Here is a 20,000-nt window from a genome sequence, read left to right on the forward strand (position 1 = left end):
GCATCCGACAGCAGTGACAACATCTTAAAAACGCAATACCGTGATATTGATATGTTGGGTTTTTTCAATCGGGGCAGCAAAGGGCTTCTGTACATGTTAACTTATCCAAGTTGTGGATGTTAAAAACTGCAAAATCCACAGAGCTTCACAGCTGAGTCTCTTGCACTATATATATATATATATATATATATACATATCTCTGTCAGGGAGCAGAGCTCGGAGGTTTTGGGAACTCGCAGAGTGATTTGCCCAATGACTCTGACAGCTGTTTGCCGAGCCTCGACAGCTCCCTCCATCATCTTTCCCTCCGTCTGTCTCCAGGCAGCCAGCACGTTTCAGGAAGAAACAAACACTTCATACATAAAACTGATGCTCTGCTAATGAGCGCCGCGGAGCACGGTTCCTACGCACGGTTCCTACGCACGGTTCCTACGCACGGTTCCTACGCACGCTGACGAAAATAGCAAAGCCTTTTGGTTCTACAAAACGCAGCGGAGCTGCCAGAGGCAGGCAGACAGACAGGTGACCCTGCAGGCATCACTCTTCCTGTTCCAGAGGCAGACAGACAGACAGGTGACCCTGCAGGCGTCACTCTTCCTGTTCCAGAGCCAGAGGCAGACAGACAGGTGACCCTGCAGGCGTCACTCTTCCTGTTCCAGAGCCAGAGGCAGACAGACAGGTGACCCTGCAGGCGTCACTCTTCCTGTTCCAGAGCCAGAGGCAGACAGACAGGTGACCCTGCAGGCGTCACTCTTCCTGTTCCAGAGCCAGAGGCAGACAGACAGGTGACCCTGCAGGCGTCACTCTTCCTGTTCCAGAGCCAGAGGCAGACAGACAGGTGACCCTGCAGGCGTCACTCTTCCTGTTCCAGAGGCAGACAGACAGACAGGTGACCCTGCAGGCGTCACTCTTCCTGTTCCAGAGCCAGAGGCAGACAGACAGGTGACCCTGCAGGTGTCACTCTTCCTGTTCAAGAGCCAGAAAGACAGACAGGTGACCCTGCAGGCGTCACTCTTCCTGTTCCAGAGCCAGAGGCAGACAGACAGGTGACCCTGCAGGTGTCACTCTTCCTGTTCAAGAGCCAGAAAGACAGACAGGTGACCCTGCAGGCGTCACTCTTCCTGTTCCAGAGGCAGACAGACAGACAGGTGACCCTGCAGGAGTCATTCTTCCTGTTCCAGAGGCAGACTACTAATTTAGAGGTTGGCCGGTTGGCTGGTTAGCTAGCTTGGGGCTAACTGTTTAGCGGTGCAGAGGGGGGGGGGCAGAGAGAGGGAGGTATCAGATGAAGTGGTTGTTTGTGTTTGGCCCGCGGGCCTCGAGTTTGACACCTGTGCTGACTGTGGAGGTGTAACTCAGCGGTGGCGCCGAGCTAACGCTGAAGCAGCAAGAGCTGGTCCAGAACCAGAGCCAGGTCCGGAGGTTTCTCACTGAGACACACACACACACACACACACACACTCACACACACACACACACACACACACACACACACACACACACACGCACACACACACACACACACACACACACACACACACACACACACACACACACACACACACACACGCGCACACATGCACACACACACGCGCACACATGCACACACACACACACACACACACACACACGCACATGTGCACACGCACACATGCGTTTCACTATCTTTGTGGGGACCTGTCATTGACATAATGCATTCCCTAGCCCCTTACCCTAACCTTAACCATCACCACTAAATGCCTAACCTTAACCCTTACCCTCACCCTAACCAGAACCTCATTCTAACCCTAATCCTAAAACCAGGTCTTAACCCTCAAACAGACTTTTAACCTTGCAAACAAAGCTGTCCGGACCCCACAAGTATACTGGACTCCTGTTCCAGAGCTCGGGTGTTTCCTCCGGAGTCGGGCCTTTTGTCATTTCTTTCTTTTTTCGACCTTTTTATCACAGTTTTTGGGGCTTTTTTCCCCCCGACTTCTTCATCGCTTTGTTCAAAGTTTTTGTAGTTTTTTCCAACGTTTTTCAGTTACATTTTCAGTCAGATGTTGCTGTTTGAATCTCTGATGAAAGCCAGACCTTGATGTGTTTAAAGAGTCAGACTCACCTAAAATGGCCACCACCTCGTCGTCCTGGATGACCTCCAGAGAGCCCGACACCACGAAGCAGAGGCTGTCCACGCTCTCCCCGGCGTGGTACAGCAGGTCGCCCGGCGCGCTGTGCACCGTCTGGAACTCCATGGCGAGGGCCCGCAGGCAGCCGTCGCTCGCCAGCCGGAACGCCGGGTGCTCCTTGAACACCTTCCTGTTCAGGTGGACGCAGATGTCCGCTCGCATGTCCTTAGGACAGATCTGGAGCACCTGCGGACGCAGAGATCAAACCCAGTTAGAGCAGGAAGTAAGGTGAGGACGTATAAAGCCACAACCAGACCAGTTGAATCTTGCAGCTCTTTGCAACGCGTTGGTCAGCAGCGTTCTAAAAGCTGCCAGTTCTCACCAATGAGACAAGACAGTGTATCATCTCCATAGCAACGCCTCTCAGTGACCGACCCCTGTGACATCCCTGTGACATCACTGTGACCCATGTGTCATCACCGTGACCCGTCCATGTGACATCACTGTGACCCGCCCATGTGACTTCCCAGTGACCGGCCCATGTGACATCACCGTGACCCGTCCATGTGACATCACTGTGACCCGCCCATGTGACTTCCCAGTGACCGGCCCATGTGACATCACCGTGACCCGTCCATGTGACATCACTGTGACCCGCCCCCTGTGGCGAGGCGTTACCTTGTCGGTGTCGATGCCTCTGGACATGGACCAGGTGGACACGATGTAGTCCATGACGCGCTCGCTGAGGCCTTTGGGCACCTGGTAGAGTTTGAGGAAGTCCCGCACGCTGTTGAGCATCTCGTGGTAGCGGTTGGTGTTGGCGTACATCTGCTGGAAGATGGTGGTGACGTTACCGAAGATGGTGGCGTACAGCAGCGCTGTTAACAACAAGCAGACGACACTCAGGGTTTTATCTACAGGACACAAAATATAAAAGATACTTTCATTTCATACTTTCTCTCCTCCGTTTCCTCCAGCATCAGATCTTGATTATTGATTATTATTGATCTGTGCAACGGTCCATTTAAAGAACCAATAGTTTAGTTCCCCAGGGGATGACTTCCACTCTTTTTCCTCGCTCTGTGGAAGACTTTGGTACGTGTATTTGGCGGGGGGTTTAGGCGTCCTCCCTCCCGTTTTTCAATAGAAAAGAAGAAGCCATTTCCCTGTACATTTGGTGGGTTTTGTGTCTCTTGTTGGTCCTTTTTGTTTCCTTTGGGGTTGTTTTGAGTCCCTGATGATTTGACGTCTCGTCAGTTTGCGTCTCGTTTTCACATAATTGTGGACCTTAATTATCACCATATCTGTGTCTAAAACATTGGAATACCTAGAGCAGATAATACATAGATAACACTCAAACAAGCTTAAAGACAAATCTTGTTAAAAAAGTCTGACTACAATCATGAGATCTGAGAAAAGTCTTTCAGAAACATGCATTCGACTCAGCGCTGCACCAGAACCTTCTAATGTCTTCAGCCCTAAAAACATACTTCTTTATTCCGGGAGTGATTAGTCGGATGTGTCTCAGATTAACGGTACATCTCTCAGTCATCGATACAAACTGCTGCAGTCCATCCCTGACTCAGCTTCGCTCCGTCACAGCCTGTCAGCAGTATGGACCCCAGGAGGGGTGACCGGAACAATACCGACCCCCGTGCAGCACTACCAGCAGCAGCAGAAACCTGCCGCCGTCTGCCATGAAGCCGCTGACAGCAGCTCAGATAGGAAGTGTCACACTGTAACCTTCATAGAGGAGAGCAGGGGGGTCAAACGCCACTTCACTAAGGGCCACACTGGAAAATGAGAATCACATCAAGAGCCAGACATGCAGGCTCCTATCTTGCACCTGGCGCAGCGCAAAGCCCGATCTGCACCCATCTGCGGCCCATGGGCGTGCTGGTCTTACAGGGAGGTGTGTTCAGGTGCATTCTGGGCGTGCTGGTCTTACAGGGAGGTGTGTTCAGGTGCATTCTGGGCGTGCTGGTCTTACAGGGAGGTGTGTTCAGGTGCATTCTGGGCGTGCTGGTCTTACAGGGAGGTGTGTTCAGGTGCATTCTGGGAGTGCTGGTCTTACAGGGAGGTGTGTTCAGGTGCATTCTGGGCGTGCTGGTCTTACAGGGAGGTGTGTTCAGGTGCATTCTGGGCGTGCTGGTCTTACAGGGAGGTGTGTTCAGGTGCATTCTGGGAGTGCTGGTCTTACAGGGAGGTGTGTTCAGGTGCATTCTGGGTGTGCTGGTCTTACAGGGAGGTGTGTTCAGGTGCATTCTGGGAGTGCTGGTCTTACAGGGAGGTGTGTTCAGGTGCATTCTGGGCGTGCTGGTCTTACAGGGAGGTGTGTTCAGGTGCATTCTGGGCGTGCTGGTCTTACAGGGAGGTGTGTTCAGGTGCATTCTGGGCGTGCTGGTCTTACAGGGAGGTGTGTTCAGGTGCATTCTGGGCGTGCTGGTCTTACAGGGAGGTGTGTTCAGGTGCATTCTGGGCGTGCTGGTCTTACAGGGAGGTGTGTTCAGGTGCATTCTGGGCGTGCTGGTCTTACAGGGAGGTGTGTTCAGGTGCATTCTGGGCGTATTGCTATCTTGAGGTAGTGGGAAGTGATGGCACCATTGACAAACAAAAACCTGGTCTAAAGTCAATAACGCAGCATTTCATTGTTATTTTAACAGAGCATTAGTAAAATGCTCCTAGGCTCGTGCACAGCACGTGCACACTATGCTTGTTACACACACAGGGACGCACAGCAGCACACACACACACACACACACACACACACACAGGGACGCACAGCAGCACACACACATGCAGAAGATTACAAATACAAATATTACGGTGCAAATCCTCCATCATAACAGCAATGCTCCAAGGTCCAAACGCGCCTGGCTTTTAAAGGGAATGGGAGATGATCTCTGATTGGTTGATTGCATGTTACGCCCAAAACACACCTCTGATTAATGAAGACACTAAGGTCAACCCTTTAGAACCAGGCGCCCGGCACACGGACCCTTTTTTCCGCCGTCAAACTAGCAAAAGTGGATTTGGACACGCCCTAAACGCAGCTGCACCAGGCGATCTGAGTGCACGGCGCTGACGTGCTTTTATTTAATCAACTGCATCAATTGCAGGTCTCATATATTCTTCTCATTTAAGGCCGACAGCCAGGAACTAGAGGCGACGAAGCCGACTGTGGCGTCGCCTCACGTCGGCCATCGTCGCCTTTGTCGTGGTTAATAATTAATTAATAACTTGACTTGACTTGACTAATTCCCCCCAACCAAACAAGCCTTTATCATACACTGGTTACAGAACATTAGCCAAAACCAAGTTGTCACTCATGCGGCATTAGCAATGTGCTTTTCCTAAGATGTGACCAGAGCGTGTGACTGAAGCATGAAGTTGTTTTTTACTCATGTAGAGGCCGGCCAGTTGGCTGGTTAGCTAGCTTGGGGCGAAGTGTTTAGCGGTGCAGAGGGGGGGCAGAGAGAGGGAGGTATCAGATGAAGTGGTTGTTTAGCCGATGGCCGACGCCGATTCAGCCAAAATAAAGGCTGATGAAGGCCAACGCGTGGCAACGCTGTGGGACCCTCGGCACAACTAGGGCGCGGCTTCGATGTGTGAGGGCCTTCACTAAAAAACTGTCTGCTTCTTCTGGGGGAATTTCTGAGTCTCAAAGTCGACAAATCTGCCAAATTCTGCTTTGAATATTGCATAATTGCAGTTTGAACAACAGGTTCCTGTCTTTTTGGTTTGGAGCACAACTTGGGGGGCCAAAATCTATTGTGAACCTAAACTGATATGCAGGCCGGATCAAAGTTTCCGAGGGGCCGTGTTTGGCACGCGCGCCTCGAGTTTGAGTGCTGACTGTGGAGGTGTAACTCAGCGGTGGCGCCGAGCTAACGCTGAAGCAGCAAGAGCTGGTCCAGAACCAGAGCCAGGTCCGGAGGTTTCTCACTGAGACACACACACACACACACACACACACACACACACACACACACACACACACACACACACACACACACACACACACACACACACACACACACACACACACACACACACACACACACACACACACACATACACACACACACACACACACACACACACACACACACACACACACACACACACACACTTGAATACACGCTAAAAGTCCTGATTATTTACATGGAGTCTGGTGGGTTTAGTGATGGTGATTTTGGGGCTGTTTCATGTTAAACTAAAAGGATCTTACTCTTTCTATATATATATATATATACATATACATATATGTATGTATATGTATATATATATATATATGCAGTGGGGATGACAGAGACAAATGATCAACATTAAAGCTCTTCATCGTTAAGCGGAGTGAGGAAAAGCTTTTACTGCAGGGGGTTCTGGGAAACCTCCACAAACTGTCGGCTTACTTTTGGCGTGTATAGAGCCTGCATATATATATATATATATATATATATATATATATGCAGTGGGGAGAACAAGTATTTGATACACTGCTGATTTTGCAGGTTTTCCTACTTACAAACCATGTAGAGGTCTGTAATGTTTATCTTAGGTACTCTTCAACTGTGAGAGACGGAAACCAAAACAAAAATCCAGAAAATCACATTGTATGATTTTTAAATAATTAATTAGCATTTTATTGCATGACTTAGGTATTTGATCACCTACCAACCAGTAAGAATTCCGTCTCTCACAGACCTGTTAGTTTTTCTTTAAGAAGCTCTTCTGTTCTCCACTCATTACCTGTATTAACTGCACCTGTTTGAACTTGTTACCTGTATAAAAGACACCTGTCCACAAACTCAATCAAACAGACTCCAACCTCTCCACAATGGCCAAGACCAGAGAGCTGTGTAAGGACATCAGGGATAACATTGTAGACCTGCACAAGGCTGGGATGGGCTACAGGACAATAGGCAAGCAGCTTGGTGAGAAGGCAACAACTGTTTTAGATTCCGTCTCTCACAGTTGAAGAGTACCTATGATAAACATTACAGACCTCTACATGCTTTGTAAGTAGGAAAACCTGCAAAATCAGCAGTGTATCAAATACTTGTTCTCCCTCCAGGCTCTATACACGCTAAAAGTAGGCAGTTTGTGGAGGTTTCCCAGAACCCCCTGCAGTAAAAGCTTTTCCTCACTCCGCTTAATGATGAAGAGCTTTAATGTTGATCATTTGTCTCTGTCATCGGAAGCTGCTGTCGTCCGCTGTCATATCACACACACACACACACACACAAACACACAAACACACACACACACATTGCGTGATACTGTGTGACATATGAGTGCAGGGCTGCAGGCTCAGAAGGCTGCAGCAGACATGGAGGAGTTCCAGCATGTCAGGCTTCATCACACTGCTGAGGAAACAACTGCTACCTCTGAGGACAGCTGTCTGTCTGTCTGTCTGTCTGTCTGTCTGTCCTTCCGTCCGTCTCTCTGTGTCTGTCTGTCTGCCTTGATGCTTTGGCAATATTGTTTTTCTGACATTCATGCCAATAAATAGCCTAGAAATCTAGAGCACCCTAGCAGCAGCAAATGTAATCTGCAGCAGGGTTGTCTGGCAACTCTCCGTTGCTGGAAAAACCAAACTCTGGCCAATCACATTGTGTATAGAGTCGGTGGGCGGGCTTATGGCTGCTGCTGCTGGGAACAGTCTTCTGGAAGACTCGGTTTTCTTTGAGAAAAGAACAAAGAACGGCACTGAAGTCATTCTTAAAAAAGGAAAAGGAAGTTTAATCTGTCAACCAGCTTCGCTACCTTCTTCGTTGCTCTGCCTGGTTGTAGAGCTATCCTATTGCGTGCAGAGGGAATTTGAAAGACAACCGTTTATCCCGCCCCTCGGATTGAGCTCCGTCAATGGTGAGTTCCCAGACCCAAATTCTTGATGTGGGTCTGGCTTGTCAGGCTAGCCAATAAACCTATTTGACTTTAAATTTGAGAGAGAGAAAGTCGGAGCTCAGTGAATCTGTGACACGTTAGGGTGTCAAAACTCAGAGCCACGTCAAACAAGCAGGCCTACATTTACTCCTGTACTGTATTTAAAGTACATCAAAGTCTTATTGTATGGTAGTTCAGCGTGTGTACATCCGATCAAGTAGTTACGTCTGAAGTCAAACAAGTGAAATATTAAGCAGATTACGCCCTAAGCCGTTTTTTAAAGGTCCTATGACATGCAGCTTTTTGGATGCTTTTATATAGACCTTAGTGGTCCCCTAATACTGTATCTGAAGTCTCTTTATATAGACCTTAGTGGTCCCCTAATACTGTATCTGAAGTCTCTTTATATAGACCTTAGTGGTCCCCTAATACTGTATCTGAAGTCTCTTTTATATAGACCTTAGTGGTCCCCTAATACTGTATCTGAAGTCTCTTTTATATAGGCCTTAGTGGTCCCCTAATACTGTATCTGAAGTCTCTTTATATAGACCTTAGTGGTCCCCTAATACTGTATCTGAAGGCAGGATACCCAGGGCTCGGTTTACACCTATCACCATTTCTAGCCACTGGGGGACCATAGGCAGGCTGGGGGAACTCATATTAATGTTAAAAAACCTCATAAAGTGACATTGTCATGCCATGGGACCTTCAACCCATTTAAGTTGCAGCGTTACTGCAGCGTTACTGCAGCGTTACTGCAGCGTTACTGCAGCGTTACTGCAGCGTTCCATCCCTAATGATGAGTGCAGTTTCTGATCAATAACTATGAAAGGAAGAAGGACTCACATCCGATCATCATCATGGCCACGGCAAAGATCTTCTCTCCGTCCGTGTTGGGGGCGATGTTGCCGAAGCCGATGCTGGTGAGGCTGGTCATGGTGAAGTACAGCGCCGTGATGTAGACCGAGTCCTTGCTGGGCCCGCCCTCCCAGCGGCCCGAACCCGAGGCGTTGAACCGGTAGGGCGTGCCCACCGTCTCGCCCAGCAGGAACAGCCAGCTGTCCATCCGCACGCCGCCACCGTCCTCGTCCATCACCTCGTAGTCTCCGATGCTGAACCAGATGCACGCCAGCCAGTGGGCCGCCAGCCCGAACACGCACACCAGCAGCAGCAGCACGGCCGCGCCGTACTCAATGTAGTGGTCCAGCTTCCGCGCCACGCGGCCCAGACGCAGCAGACGCACCACTTTGAGAGAGCTGAACAGGCTGCTGATCCCCTGCACGGGACGGAGACACAGACAAGGGACAGAGTCACATTGGGAACCGGATGGTCGCTGGTTCAAGTCCCCATAGAGTCACATTCATTACTTTAAAGTTTAGATATCAAAGTAGGGAGTTGGGTTGGGAACCGGAGGGTTGCTGGTTCAAGTCCCCGTACGGACCAAAGTATGGTGGTGGACTGGTAGCTGGAGAGGTGCCAGTTCACCTCCTGGGCACTGCCATGGTGCTCTTGAACAAGGCACCGAACCCCCGACTGCTCGGGATGCCTTTCCATGGGCAGCCCCCCCACTCTGACATCTCTCCATTAGTGCATGTAGACGTACTGAGCATGTGTGTGTATTTCAGGCCTGTGTGTAATGTGTGTAATAAACATTGTAATTTCCCTTGCGGGATTAATAAAGTATAAATTATCATTATATTATTATTTAGAGCTCCCTTCCTTCCTCCTTCCCCACATATGTCCTTTCTTCTGTCTTCTTTCCATTCCCCCTGCTCTGGCGGTGTGTGTGTGTGTGTGTGTGTGTGTGTGTGTGTGTGTGTGTGTGTGCGCGCGCGCTGTGGAGAAAGGTCTGTTTAGTCCTCACAGCATTCCTGGATGGGAGAAAAACGTGCTCTGGTTTATTGCCATTTCTTTAAACCAATCACAATCGTCGTGGGCGGGGCTAAGCTCCGGACGGAGCCACGGTGCCTCTGCTAAATAGTCTCAGGAAGGAACTTGTTTTGGGGGAACATGTGGACGTTCAAAAGTAGTTGTAGTCAGATTGGACAGATAGTCTAGCTAGCTGTCTGGATTTACCCTGCAGAGATCTGAGGAGCAGTTTAAGCACTGCTATAAAGAAAAAAACACTTTTAATGATTGCACTACTGGTTAGATGTCAAACTGCATTTCGTTGTACTGGTTGTCCTTACTTGTGCAATGGCGATAAAGTTGAATCTAATCTAAACATGTTTTAGTACTGGCGCACACCGGAAAATGGGGCTCCCCCCGAAAGCCAGTGTTTAATTCTAAGCCTGTGTTTTATGTTGATCGTGACTCATTCATCAGGAGTCAGAGAGAGGCCATCTTTCACCAGATGTGTTGGCTCAGCTCGTCTCAGGTGAACTGGCTCTGCCGGAGCGTTTTCATTCTGCAGCTGTCAGCAGTTCAGCACCGCTCCGTCACCCGACCTTTCTCTCTGCACCTACAGGAGGTGATTACACGCTGAGGAGTCGCTGTGTGAATGTAAACCAGTCCTCTCCATCGTGCTGATTGGACGCCTGCAGTCACGCTGCCTCCTCTTTCATTTCATGCCTCAGCTGGACGGACGCTGGGCCGCACCGCTGGTCACTTTAATGATCTACATGACTGGTACTTCATCAGCGGGAAGCTGTTGACTTCAATAGCTTGTCAGTTTGACTACTGCAGAGACAGAGACACTGCTGCATGTTCTCCATTATGCAGACAGTTTTAATATTAAAGATGCAAGAGATGTAATATGTTGTCACACTCGGTGTGAATGAAAGTAAAAGTGTGCTGAAAGGCTGACGCTACACTGGATTGCTGCCTTGACTTGTCAGAAGAAGGTGAAGTAGTGAGACTAGTTTGAGGAAGCATGTTTTATGTAACGGAGGAGTAGACGTGGCCGTACCTCGTCCACGTTCTCGAAGGCGTTGATGACGTCGTAGGGCAGGCAGGACAGCAGGTCGATGACGAACCACGTCTTGACGTAGTTCATGCGGATGAGCTTGGGGTCGGAGATGACCTCGCCGCCCGGGCCCACGAAGGTGGTGTGGAAGTTGAGGACGATGTCCACGAGGAAGATGACGTCCACGATGCTGTCCACCACCAGCCAGGTGACGTTGTTCTGCTTGGTCTTGAAGGACACGTTGTAGGGAACCATGATGGCCGTGTAGAAGGTCAGGATGAGGATCACCCAGTCCCACGTGGTCTTGAACAGGCAGTAGTGCAGGATTATGTGCGGCGGCGTCTTCGGGGTTTCCTGTTTGTACTGCGGCAGGATGTCCGAACCCAGCTGGAGAACCTGAACACGAAAACATGAAAAGACACGGAGACTCAGGCGGCCGTTTGCTCAGAGTTAGCAAGTAGCTCACAATCATGTTGCAGGAAATATATACGTACATGGGAGGGGAGGAGAGGAGAGGAGAGGAGAGGAGGAGGGGAGGACGTAAGAGAGGAGGAGAGGAAGAGAGGGGGAAGTAAGAGAGGAGGAGAGGAGGAGAGGGGGAAGTAAGAGAGGAGGAGAGGAGAGGAGGAGAGGAGGAAGTAAGAGAGGAGGAGAGGAGTAGGGGAGGAAGTAAGAGAGGAGGAGGAGGAGGAGAAGAGGAGAGGAGGAGGAGGAGGAGAGGAGGAAGTAAGAGAGGAGGAAAGGAAGAGAGGAGGAGGAGGAGAAGAGGAGAGGAGGAGGAGAAGGAGAGAAGGAGTGGAGGAGTTGAGGAGAGGAGGAGGAAGAGAGGAGGAGAGGAGGAGAGGAGGAGAGGAGTCTGGTGTAGTTTGGTGATGGTGATTTCGGGGCTGTTTCATGTTAAACTAAAAGGATCTTCCTCTTTAACTAAAAGGTCTATCTCTGTAGGGATCCTTTCATAATGTTGTCAGACTCTTAGAATAATAATCAGAGTCTGTCAGCCTGCTTAGTGGACTCTGACTATCCTCCTCTACCCGTTACATGGCAGCTTGTATGAACAGAAGTTAGTTTCCAGCAGGTGAAGTGTGATCTCACCTCTGCCAGCCGAGAGTGTTTGTGGACGTTCTCTCCTTTCTGGACGGCGGGAGCGAGCTGCTGAAGAACTCCTCGGCTGCTGGTCAGCGCTCGAGTCAGACGGGCAAATTTACCCCAACCTGCCGACAACACACGGGACACCAACACGACACACACACACACACACACACACACGTAGAAACACACAACTGAACACGTGCAGAATTCAGAGTGAACAGACAGACAGACTGTTGAAGTAACAGGGTTTTACCCGTCCACATTATTTAATATCCCGGTTAAAGCCTTCATCAATCATCAGATATAAACATATGTCATTGGTAGATGGAAATGAATGTCTCATCATATTCTAATGATCTTGTTCACTGATCCTGCTGTTCTGTATCGGGGCTGTACGATAGGAACGAGGAGAATAGGCGATGCGTGATAACGATAAACCGATATTAAAGAGTTCTCAGTTCTGCTGCTTTCAGGATTCTGCTAAAATACAACAAACTACTTGTTGACTTTAAATCAAATGAAAGGAAATCATTTCTACCTTTCTTTTATTGAACAAATTGAACATTGAGCTGAATATAAAAGGCAGCACTAAAGAAAGAATGACTGTTATATTTTTCTGCTGATATTTTCTTCCAACTAACAAAAAAAATGTCACCGCAAAATAGAGGCGCACTTTCACGGGCGGTTTTTGTACATAGTGTGGAGTACATAATTAGGCGCACTATACGCTTATCCTCCCATCTCTTTATGGGAAACTCCCACTGTCCCCTTCACCCTCCCATGAATGCATATGCATGACACAGAAAAGTCTGCGCTTTTACCTCAGTGCTGCCTGTTAGTACATACCTCGCCATGCTGTTACCTCAGTGCGGCCTGTTAGTACATACCTCGCCATGCTTTTACCTCAGTGCAGCCTGTTAGTACATACCTCGCCATGCTTTTACCTCAGTGCTGCCTGTTAGTACATACCTCGCCATGCTGTTACCTCAGTGCAGCCTGTTAGTACATACCTCGCCATGCTGTTACCTCAGTGCGGCCTGTTAGTACATACCTCGCCATGCTGTTACCTCAGTGCAGCCTGTTAGTACATACCTCGCCATGCTTTTACCTCAGTGCGGCCTGTTAGTACATACCTCACCATGCTTTTACCTCAGTGCAGCCTGTTAGTACATACCTCACCATGCTTTTACCTCAGTGAGGCCTGTTAGTACATACCTCACCATGCTTTTACCTCAGTGCAGCCTGTTAGTACATACCTCACCATGCTTTTACCTCATTGCAGCCTGTTAGTACATACCTCACCATGCTTTTACCTCAGTGCAGCCTGTTAGTACATACCTCACCATGCTTATACCTCAGTGTGGCCTGTTAGTACATACCTCGCCATGCTTTTACCTCAGTGTGCCCTGTCAGTACATACCTCACCATGCTTTTACCTCAGTGTGGCCTGTTAGTACATACCTCACCATGCTTTTACCTCAGTGCAGCCTGTTAGTACATACCTCGCCATGCTGTTACCTCAGTGTGACCTGTTAGTACATACCTCGCCATGCTGTTACCTCAGTGTGGCCTGTTTGTACATACCTCACCATGCTTTTACCTCAGTGTGGCCTGTTAGTACATACCTCGCCATGCTTTTACCTCAGTGTGGCCTGTTTGTACATACCTCGCCATGCTTTTACCTCAGTGTGACCTGTTAGTACATACCTCGCCATGCTGTTACCTCAGTGCAGCCTGTTAGTACATACCTCACCATGCTTTTACCTCAGTGTGACCTGTTTGTACATACCTCGCCATGCTGTTACCTCAGTGCAGCCTGTTAGTACATACCTCACCATGCTTTTACCTCAGTGTGGCCTGTTTGTACATACCTCGCCATGCTTTTACCTCAGTGCAGCCTGTTAGTACATACCTCGCCATGCTTTTACCTCAGTGCAGCCTGTTAGTACATACCTCACCATGCTTTTACGCACACGTTGCAAAACAAATACACCTGAAGTGGGCGCAAAAGCATTAGTACATCTGGCCCTGGGTGTCTTTCTCGATGCAGCCCTAGTCTGTAGGACTTTTTGACTCTGCTGAATCTGGACCTGATCAACAGACTTTTAGTGTAACACAAGAGTTTCAGCTCCAAAAGCCGAACTAATTCCTTTTTTTTGGTCTAAAAACGGCGCTTGAAAATGAAAACATAGACGTGTAGATTTGGTCAGTAGCGCCGCCCTGCGTTTAGGACTTGTTTGTAGCCCCGCCCACCTTTTGAAGAGTCATCCTCAATTGGCTGCTTGAAGGCGGTGATGTCACTGAAGGTGCACAGAAACAGGACCACTTTGTCCTGCTCGTTCCTGATTGGAGCGATCTTCACGAAAAACCAAACCGGCATCCCTGCACACACACACACACATACAGACACACACAGACACACACACACACACACACACACACACAGACACACACATACAGACACACACACACACACACACACACACACACACACACACACACACACACAAAGAGACACACACACACACACACACACACAGACACACTTTGTGTAAGTAAAGTATGTGACATCTGCAGTACTGTTAAAGAACTGAAGTATACTCACGGTTTTTCTTGTACATGAGAATCTCAAAAGAGTTCATCTCGTAGTCCTCAAAAGTCTGCCGGACCTTCTCACTCGTCTCTATGTCCGTCAGCTCTCCGTACATGAAGCTGGAGGAGAAAACCCAGTGATGAGACACATATCTATCTATCCATCCATCCATCCATCCATCCACCCATCTATCCATCTATCCATCCACCCATCTATCCATTTATCCATCTATCCATCTATCCATCCACCCATCCACCCATCTATCCATCTATCCATCCACCCATCCATCCACCCATCTATCCATCCATCCATCCATCTATCCATCCACCCATCTATCCATTTATCCATCTATCCATCCATCCATCCATCCATCCACCCATCTATCCATCCATCCATCCATCTATCCATCCATCCATCCATCCATCCATCCACCCATCTATCCATCTATCCATCCATCCATCTATCCATCTATCCATCCACCCATCTATCCATTTATCCATCTATCCATCCATCCATCCATCCATCCACCCATCTATCCATCTATCCATCCATCCATCTATCCATCCATCCATCCATCCATCCATCCACCCATCTATCCATCTATCCATCCATCCATCTATCCATCCATCCATCTACCCATCTATCCATCCAACCATCCATCCATCTATCCATCCAACCATCTATCCATCTATCCATCTATCCATCCATCCATCCATCCATCTATCCATCTATCCACCCATCCATCCACCCATCTAACTAAACAAAATCAACAATTAGCATCCACAGTCATACCCGTAAGAACCTTGGCTAATGTTAGACAGTGATGTGCTAATTGTGACAGGCCCACCTGCAGGTGCTGCTCTTCTGCATAACCTCGGCTCGATGGTACCCGGACAGTTTGCAGAAGCCGTCGTTGCTGTAGACGATGGGCCAGTCCACGATCTGAGCGTTCCCCAGCACAAAGTTCGTGTCTGACCACAGAAACCACAAGGTTACAAAACTGCGTGCTGCATTTAATCACACACGTTTCATAACCCTGACAGGGCTGCAGCTAACAGTTTACAGATCAAATAGGTCTAGATAACACTCAGACATGTTTTATAACCGTGACTTTGGTCTGAACTGGGCTTAACTCTCCTGGTGTCCTTTACAAAAACTTTCTATATCAGAACTATGACAAAAAAACGTTCAAAAAAGTGACAAATGTTGGAAAAAGATACAAAAACGCAGGGGAAAAAACAACGACCAAAACATTTTTTTTTTTTTTTTTTTTAAACACTGAAAAGAAAGTGACCAAAAACATCAGAAAATGTGACCAACATCGGAAACGCCAAAAAATGGGAAAAAAAACTGACACAAAATTTGAATAAAATCGACAAAACCGTTGAGAATAGTGTCGAAAAAGAACAACAAAATGTTGACATTTTTTTATGCTTGGTTGTAAAATCCGGGAGAAGCCAGACCCACGTGACGCGTTCGCCCAATCAGCTGCCGGTCGACGTCCCTGGTCCCTCCCCTTTCCGCTTTGTAGGCAAGATGGCGCCCGTTTAGTGCGAGTAGGGTCCATAAATACAAGTGGATTTTGTTAACTTTTTTCATACAATAGAAGTGTAAATATGAACCCTCCTGTTGACCCGTTGTCGAATGTTCTACATCAGAAATGTTGGGTTTCTTTCAAGCAAATTGCCCAAAAATAACACAGGTTGTTCCATACGATGCTCTTTGAGAGTTAATGGTCTTAATAGGGTGATGACAGTCTGTGATTAGCCATTAAATCGTTAACTAGTTGTCAAAATAATTCATAATTTCAGATTTTTTTAACTTAAATTTGAGGTATCATTTCATATAAATGAGGTTTATTGACCATCAATTTTTTTTTTAAAGTGTAAGACTAGTGGTAATATGTTGACGTTAGTGGTAAATCCGGTGGTCGTGCAAGACAAAAACTCCCATAAAGCGACAGAAACCTTTGAAACAAAACAAAGGAATGGGAATTCAAACTCCCATCTCGTAAAAAACGGACTCTTGGTCAGGTGTCTTTGGCGTTGTTGATGACGCTAAAAGTCTCCTTTAGCGTCAGATCTAAACACGCTTTATCTGAACGCGCTGGGTCGGGACTATTGGGGTCACTTTTGACGCAGTTATGTTTAGGAAAAGATGGTGGGTGGGCTTATAAAAGGTACGTATACGTGACACGCAGGACAAGAACGGAACAGTTGGGTTTAGTAAAAAAAAGAACGGGACAGTTTGGGTGAAAGGTTCTGTGTTGTTTGACCCAAACTGCCTCCCTATATGCGGAATTTCGGGCCTTCATACTACTCTCTACTGTCGTCTCTCTACATACTACTCTCTACTGTCGTCTCTCTACATACTACTCTCTACTGTCGTCTCTCTTCATACTACTCTCTACTGTCGTCTCTCTACATACTACTCTCTACTGTCGTCTCTCTACATACTACTCTCTACTGTCGTCTGTCTTCATACTACTCTCTACTGTCGTCTCTCTACATACTACTCTCTACTGTTGTCTCTCTACATACTACTCTCTACTGTTGTCTCTCTACATACTACTCTCTACTGTTGTCTCTCTACATACTACTCTCTACATACTACTCTCTATTGTTGTCTCTCTACATACTACTCTCTACTGTCGTCTCTCTTCATACTACTCTCTACTGTTGTCTCTCTACATACTACTCTCTACTGTCGTCTCTCTTAATACTACTCTCTACCGTTGTCTTTCTACATACTACTCTCTACTGTTGTCTCTCTTAATACTACGTCGACTCTGCCCGGTGCGTTCTACACACACGCTGAAGAGAGATTTTTGCGTCGTATGTGACGTTGACAGCCAAGCGTCCGTATTTTACGAGATGGGAGTGAGAATGGGTTGATGTGACACAGGTCAGTGGATGGGAGAGAAACATGTACACAACAGGAAGTGGAAACACTGGTCTGTACCTGTGTGTCTATGTGATAATGTCCAAACTGAAAAGTGGAAAAGAAAAGTGGTTAAAGGAGCAGAAGCAGATGAAGCAGTGAGAACAGAGCTGAAACTGAAGACAAAAACAAAGGCTAAAGTTCCTTGCACAATGAGAACTTAAAAAAACAAATTGGTTTAGTTTTTCATATGTGTCAACCTAAAAATGTGTCACGTGCAGAAACCTTGCACACTGAAGGCCCCATTTTAACGATCTGAGGTCACGGCGTGAAGCGCCTGGTGCAGGTGTGTTTAGGGCGTGTCCAAATCCACTTTTGCTAGTTTAACGGCAGAAAAAAGGGTCCGTGTGCCGGGCGCATGGTTCTAAAGGGTTGACCTTAGTGTCTTCATTAATCAGAGGTGTGTTTTGGGCGTAACATGCAATCAACCAATCAGAGATCATCTCCCATTCCCTTTAAAAGCCAGGCGCGTTTGGACCTTGGAGCATTGCTGTTATGATGGAGGATCTGCACCGTAATATTTGTATTTGTAATCTTCTGCATGTGTGTGTGCTGCTGTGCGTCCCTGTGTGTGTGTGTGTGTGTGTGTGTGTGTGTGTGTGTGTGTGTGTGTGTGTGTGTGTGTGTGTGTGTGTGTGTGTGTGTGTGTGTGTGCTGCTGTGCGTCCCTGTGTGTGTAACAAGCATAGTGTGCACGTGCTGTGCACGAGCCTAGGAGCATTTTACTAATGCTCTGTTAAAATAACAATGAAATGCTGCGTTATTGACTTTAGACCAGGTTTTTGTTGGTCAATGGTGCCATCACTTCCCACTGCCTCAAGATAGCAATACTCCCAGAATGCACCTGAACACACCTCCCTGTAAGACCAGCACGCCCAGAATGCACCTGAACACACCTCCCTGTAAGACCAGCACGCCCAGAATGCACCTGAACACACCTCCCTGTAAGACCAGCAGGCCCAGAATGCACCTGAACACACCTCCCTGTAAGACCAGCACGCCCAGAATGCACCTGAACACACCTCCCTGTAAGACCAGCAGGCCCATGGGCCGCAGATGGTTGCAGGTGCATTTGCTATTTAAACGACGCGTGCACTGGACGGGAAATTGACAACTGGGTCGGTCTGAAACTAGCAAAGACAATTGCGTCGGGCTTTGCGCTGCGCTGCGCTGCGCTGCGCGGGGTGCAAGGTAGGAGCCTGTTCTGATGCATTATTAATCAGAAAATGGAAAAGAAACAGGAAATATTGGTTCCATCCAATCCTGAGATTCTTATCTGCAGGATTATCCATTCAAGGTTTTATCAACTTAACTCAGTAGTTTTGGTGTCTAAACCAAACTGGGACGACGTGTTTAAAACCACGACCGTTACCTTCTCTGGTTTAGATATGAGGACGGAGAACACTCCTGTGGGTCGGATTAGAGCATACCTGCCAACACTCCCGTTTTTTCCCGGACCTTCTCCCGGTTTACCGGGAGACTCCCGTAATTTGCTTGGCCAAAACTCCTTTATAAATAATCAGACATTACATGTCATTTAGCAAATGCTTTTATCCAAAGCGACTTACAATTGCTATATATATATATATATGTGTGGGTCAGAGGTTGCACATCTCTGGAGCAACTAGGGGTTAAGTGCCTTGCTCAGGGACACACTTATTGATGTATACAGTGGGAATCAAACCCAGGTCTTCCACACCAAAGGTATGTGTCATAGCCACTGCGTCATCACCACAATATGTTTGTCTAATGTTGACCAGTTGCCAGATCTTGTATGAAACTCATCCTATTCACTCAATCCACACACTAAATACAATGTTCAACCCCTTTGTCACCTCAACGTGGCAACCTAGAACCCTCAACCTGGCAACCTATCACCCAGTTGATCTCTGCACAAGCGTCGCGGAAAGTTCAGACCCGAAAGCGAGCCGATAAAAATGGCAGGTGAAGGATGCTTTTTTCAACGCTTTGGAGGTTTGTTTAAAAAATATATATTTATACAATATTTTTTGACTTTGAGCAAATTTTTTTTTTTTTTAAAACCTTAACTTTGAACCCTGTCGTCCTTTAGTTTGGAGGACTTGTTGACTTTAAGAATATGCAAATGAATTGAATATTAAAATATGAACGTTGGTTAACCAATATAACTTCTAACAATGAAGGTTAATGTGTGCTGCTGCTTTAAATGAAAATATAAAACGTTCATGAAAACACTGAATAGATACTGTCGGTTTGAAGAAGCCACACAGGTAGATCTGGAGGTAAACAGTGAGGTAAGAGAGGCTAACAGCTAGCCTGTGGACAGCTGTCCCTGAACGCTGGCAGCCTATCACAGAGCAGCTGTCTGATGATGACACAACCCAGCGGAACCGCGAGACGTTTCCCCGTGACAGAAGAGGAGGGTGCACCGGACAGAACCGGGTCTTACCGTTAGACCTGCGGACGATGTTCTCCAGGAAGGTGTTCTGAGGGGCCAC

The 20,000-nt window shown here is 47.7% G+C and overlaps 1 protein-coding gene across 1 annotated transcript in view; it reads right to left on the reverse strand.

Annotated features, from left to right (window-relative positions):
* kcnh1b (potassium voltage-gated channel, subfamily H (eag-related), member 1b) overlaps positions 1-20,000 on the reverse strand; it is a 33,405-nt gene that overhangs the window by 13,010 nt on the left and 395 nt on the right. Inside the window, exons 1-9 of the mRNA XM_078272100.1 lie at positions 19,952-20,000; positions 15,432-15,555; positions 14,597-14,703; positions 14,245-14,373; positions 11,995-12,113; positions 10,906-11,298; positions 8,844-9,273; positions 2,790-2,989; positions 2,105-2,357 (exon numbers count right to left, since the gene is read on the reverse strand). The exon at positions 19,952-20,000 is cut by the window's right edge and continues 395 nt beyond it. Coding sequence (XP_078128226.1) covers positions 2,105-2,357; positions 2,790-2,989; positions 8,844-9,273; positions 10,906-11,298; positions 11,995-12,113; positions 14,245-14,373; positions 14,597-14,703; positions 15,432-15,555; positions 19,952-20,000 — 1,804 coding nt within the window. The remainder of the gene's footprint in view (positions 1-2,104; positions 2,358-2,789; positions 2,990-8,843; positions 9,274-10,905; positions 11,299-11,994; positions 12,114-14,244; positions 14,374-14,596; positions 14,704-15,431; positions 15,556-19,951) is intronic.

This window comes from Sander vitreus, chromosome 2, assembly GCF_031162955.1.
Source record: "Sander vitreus isolate 19-12246 chromosome 2, sanVit1, whole genome shotgun sequence".
Taxonomy (NCBI): domain Eukaryota; kingdom Metazoa; phylum Chordata; class Actinopteri; order Perciformes; family Percidae; genus Sander; species Sander vitreus.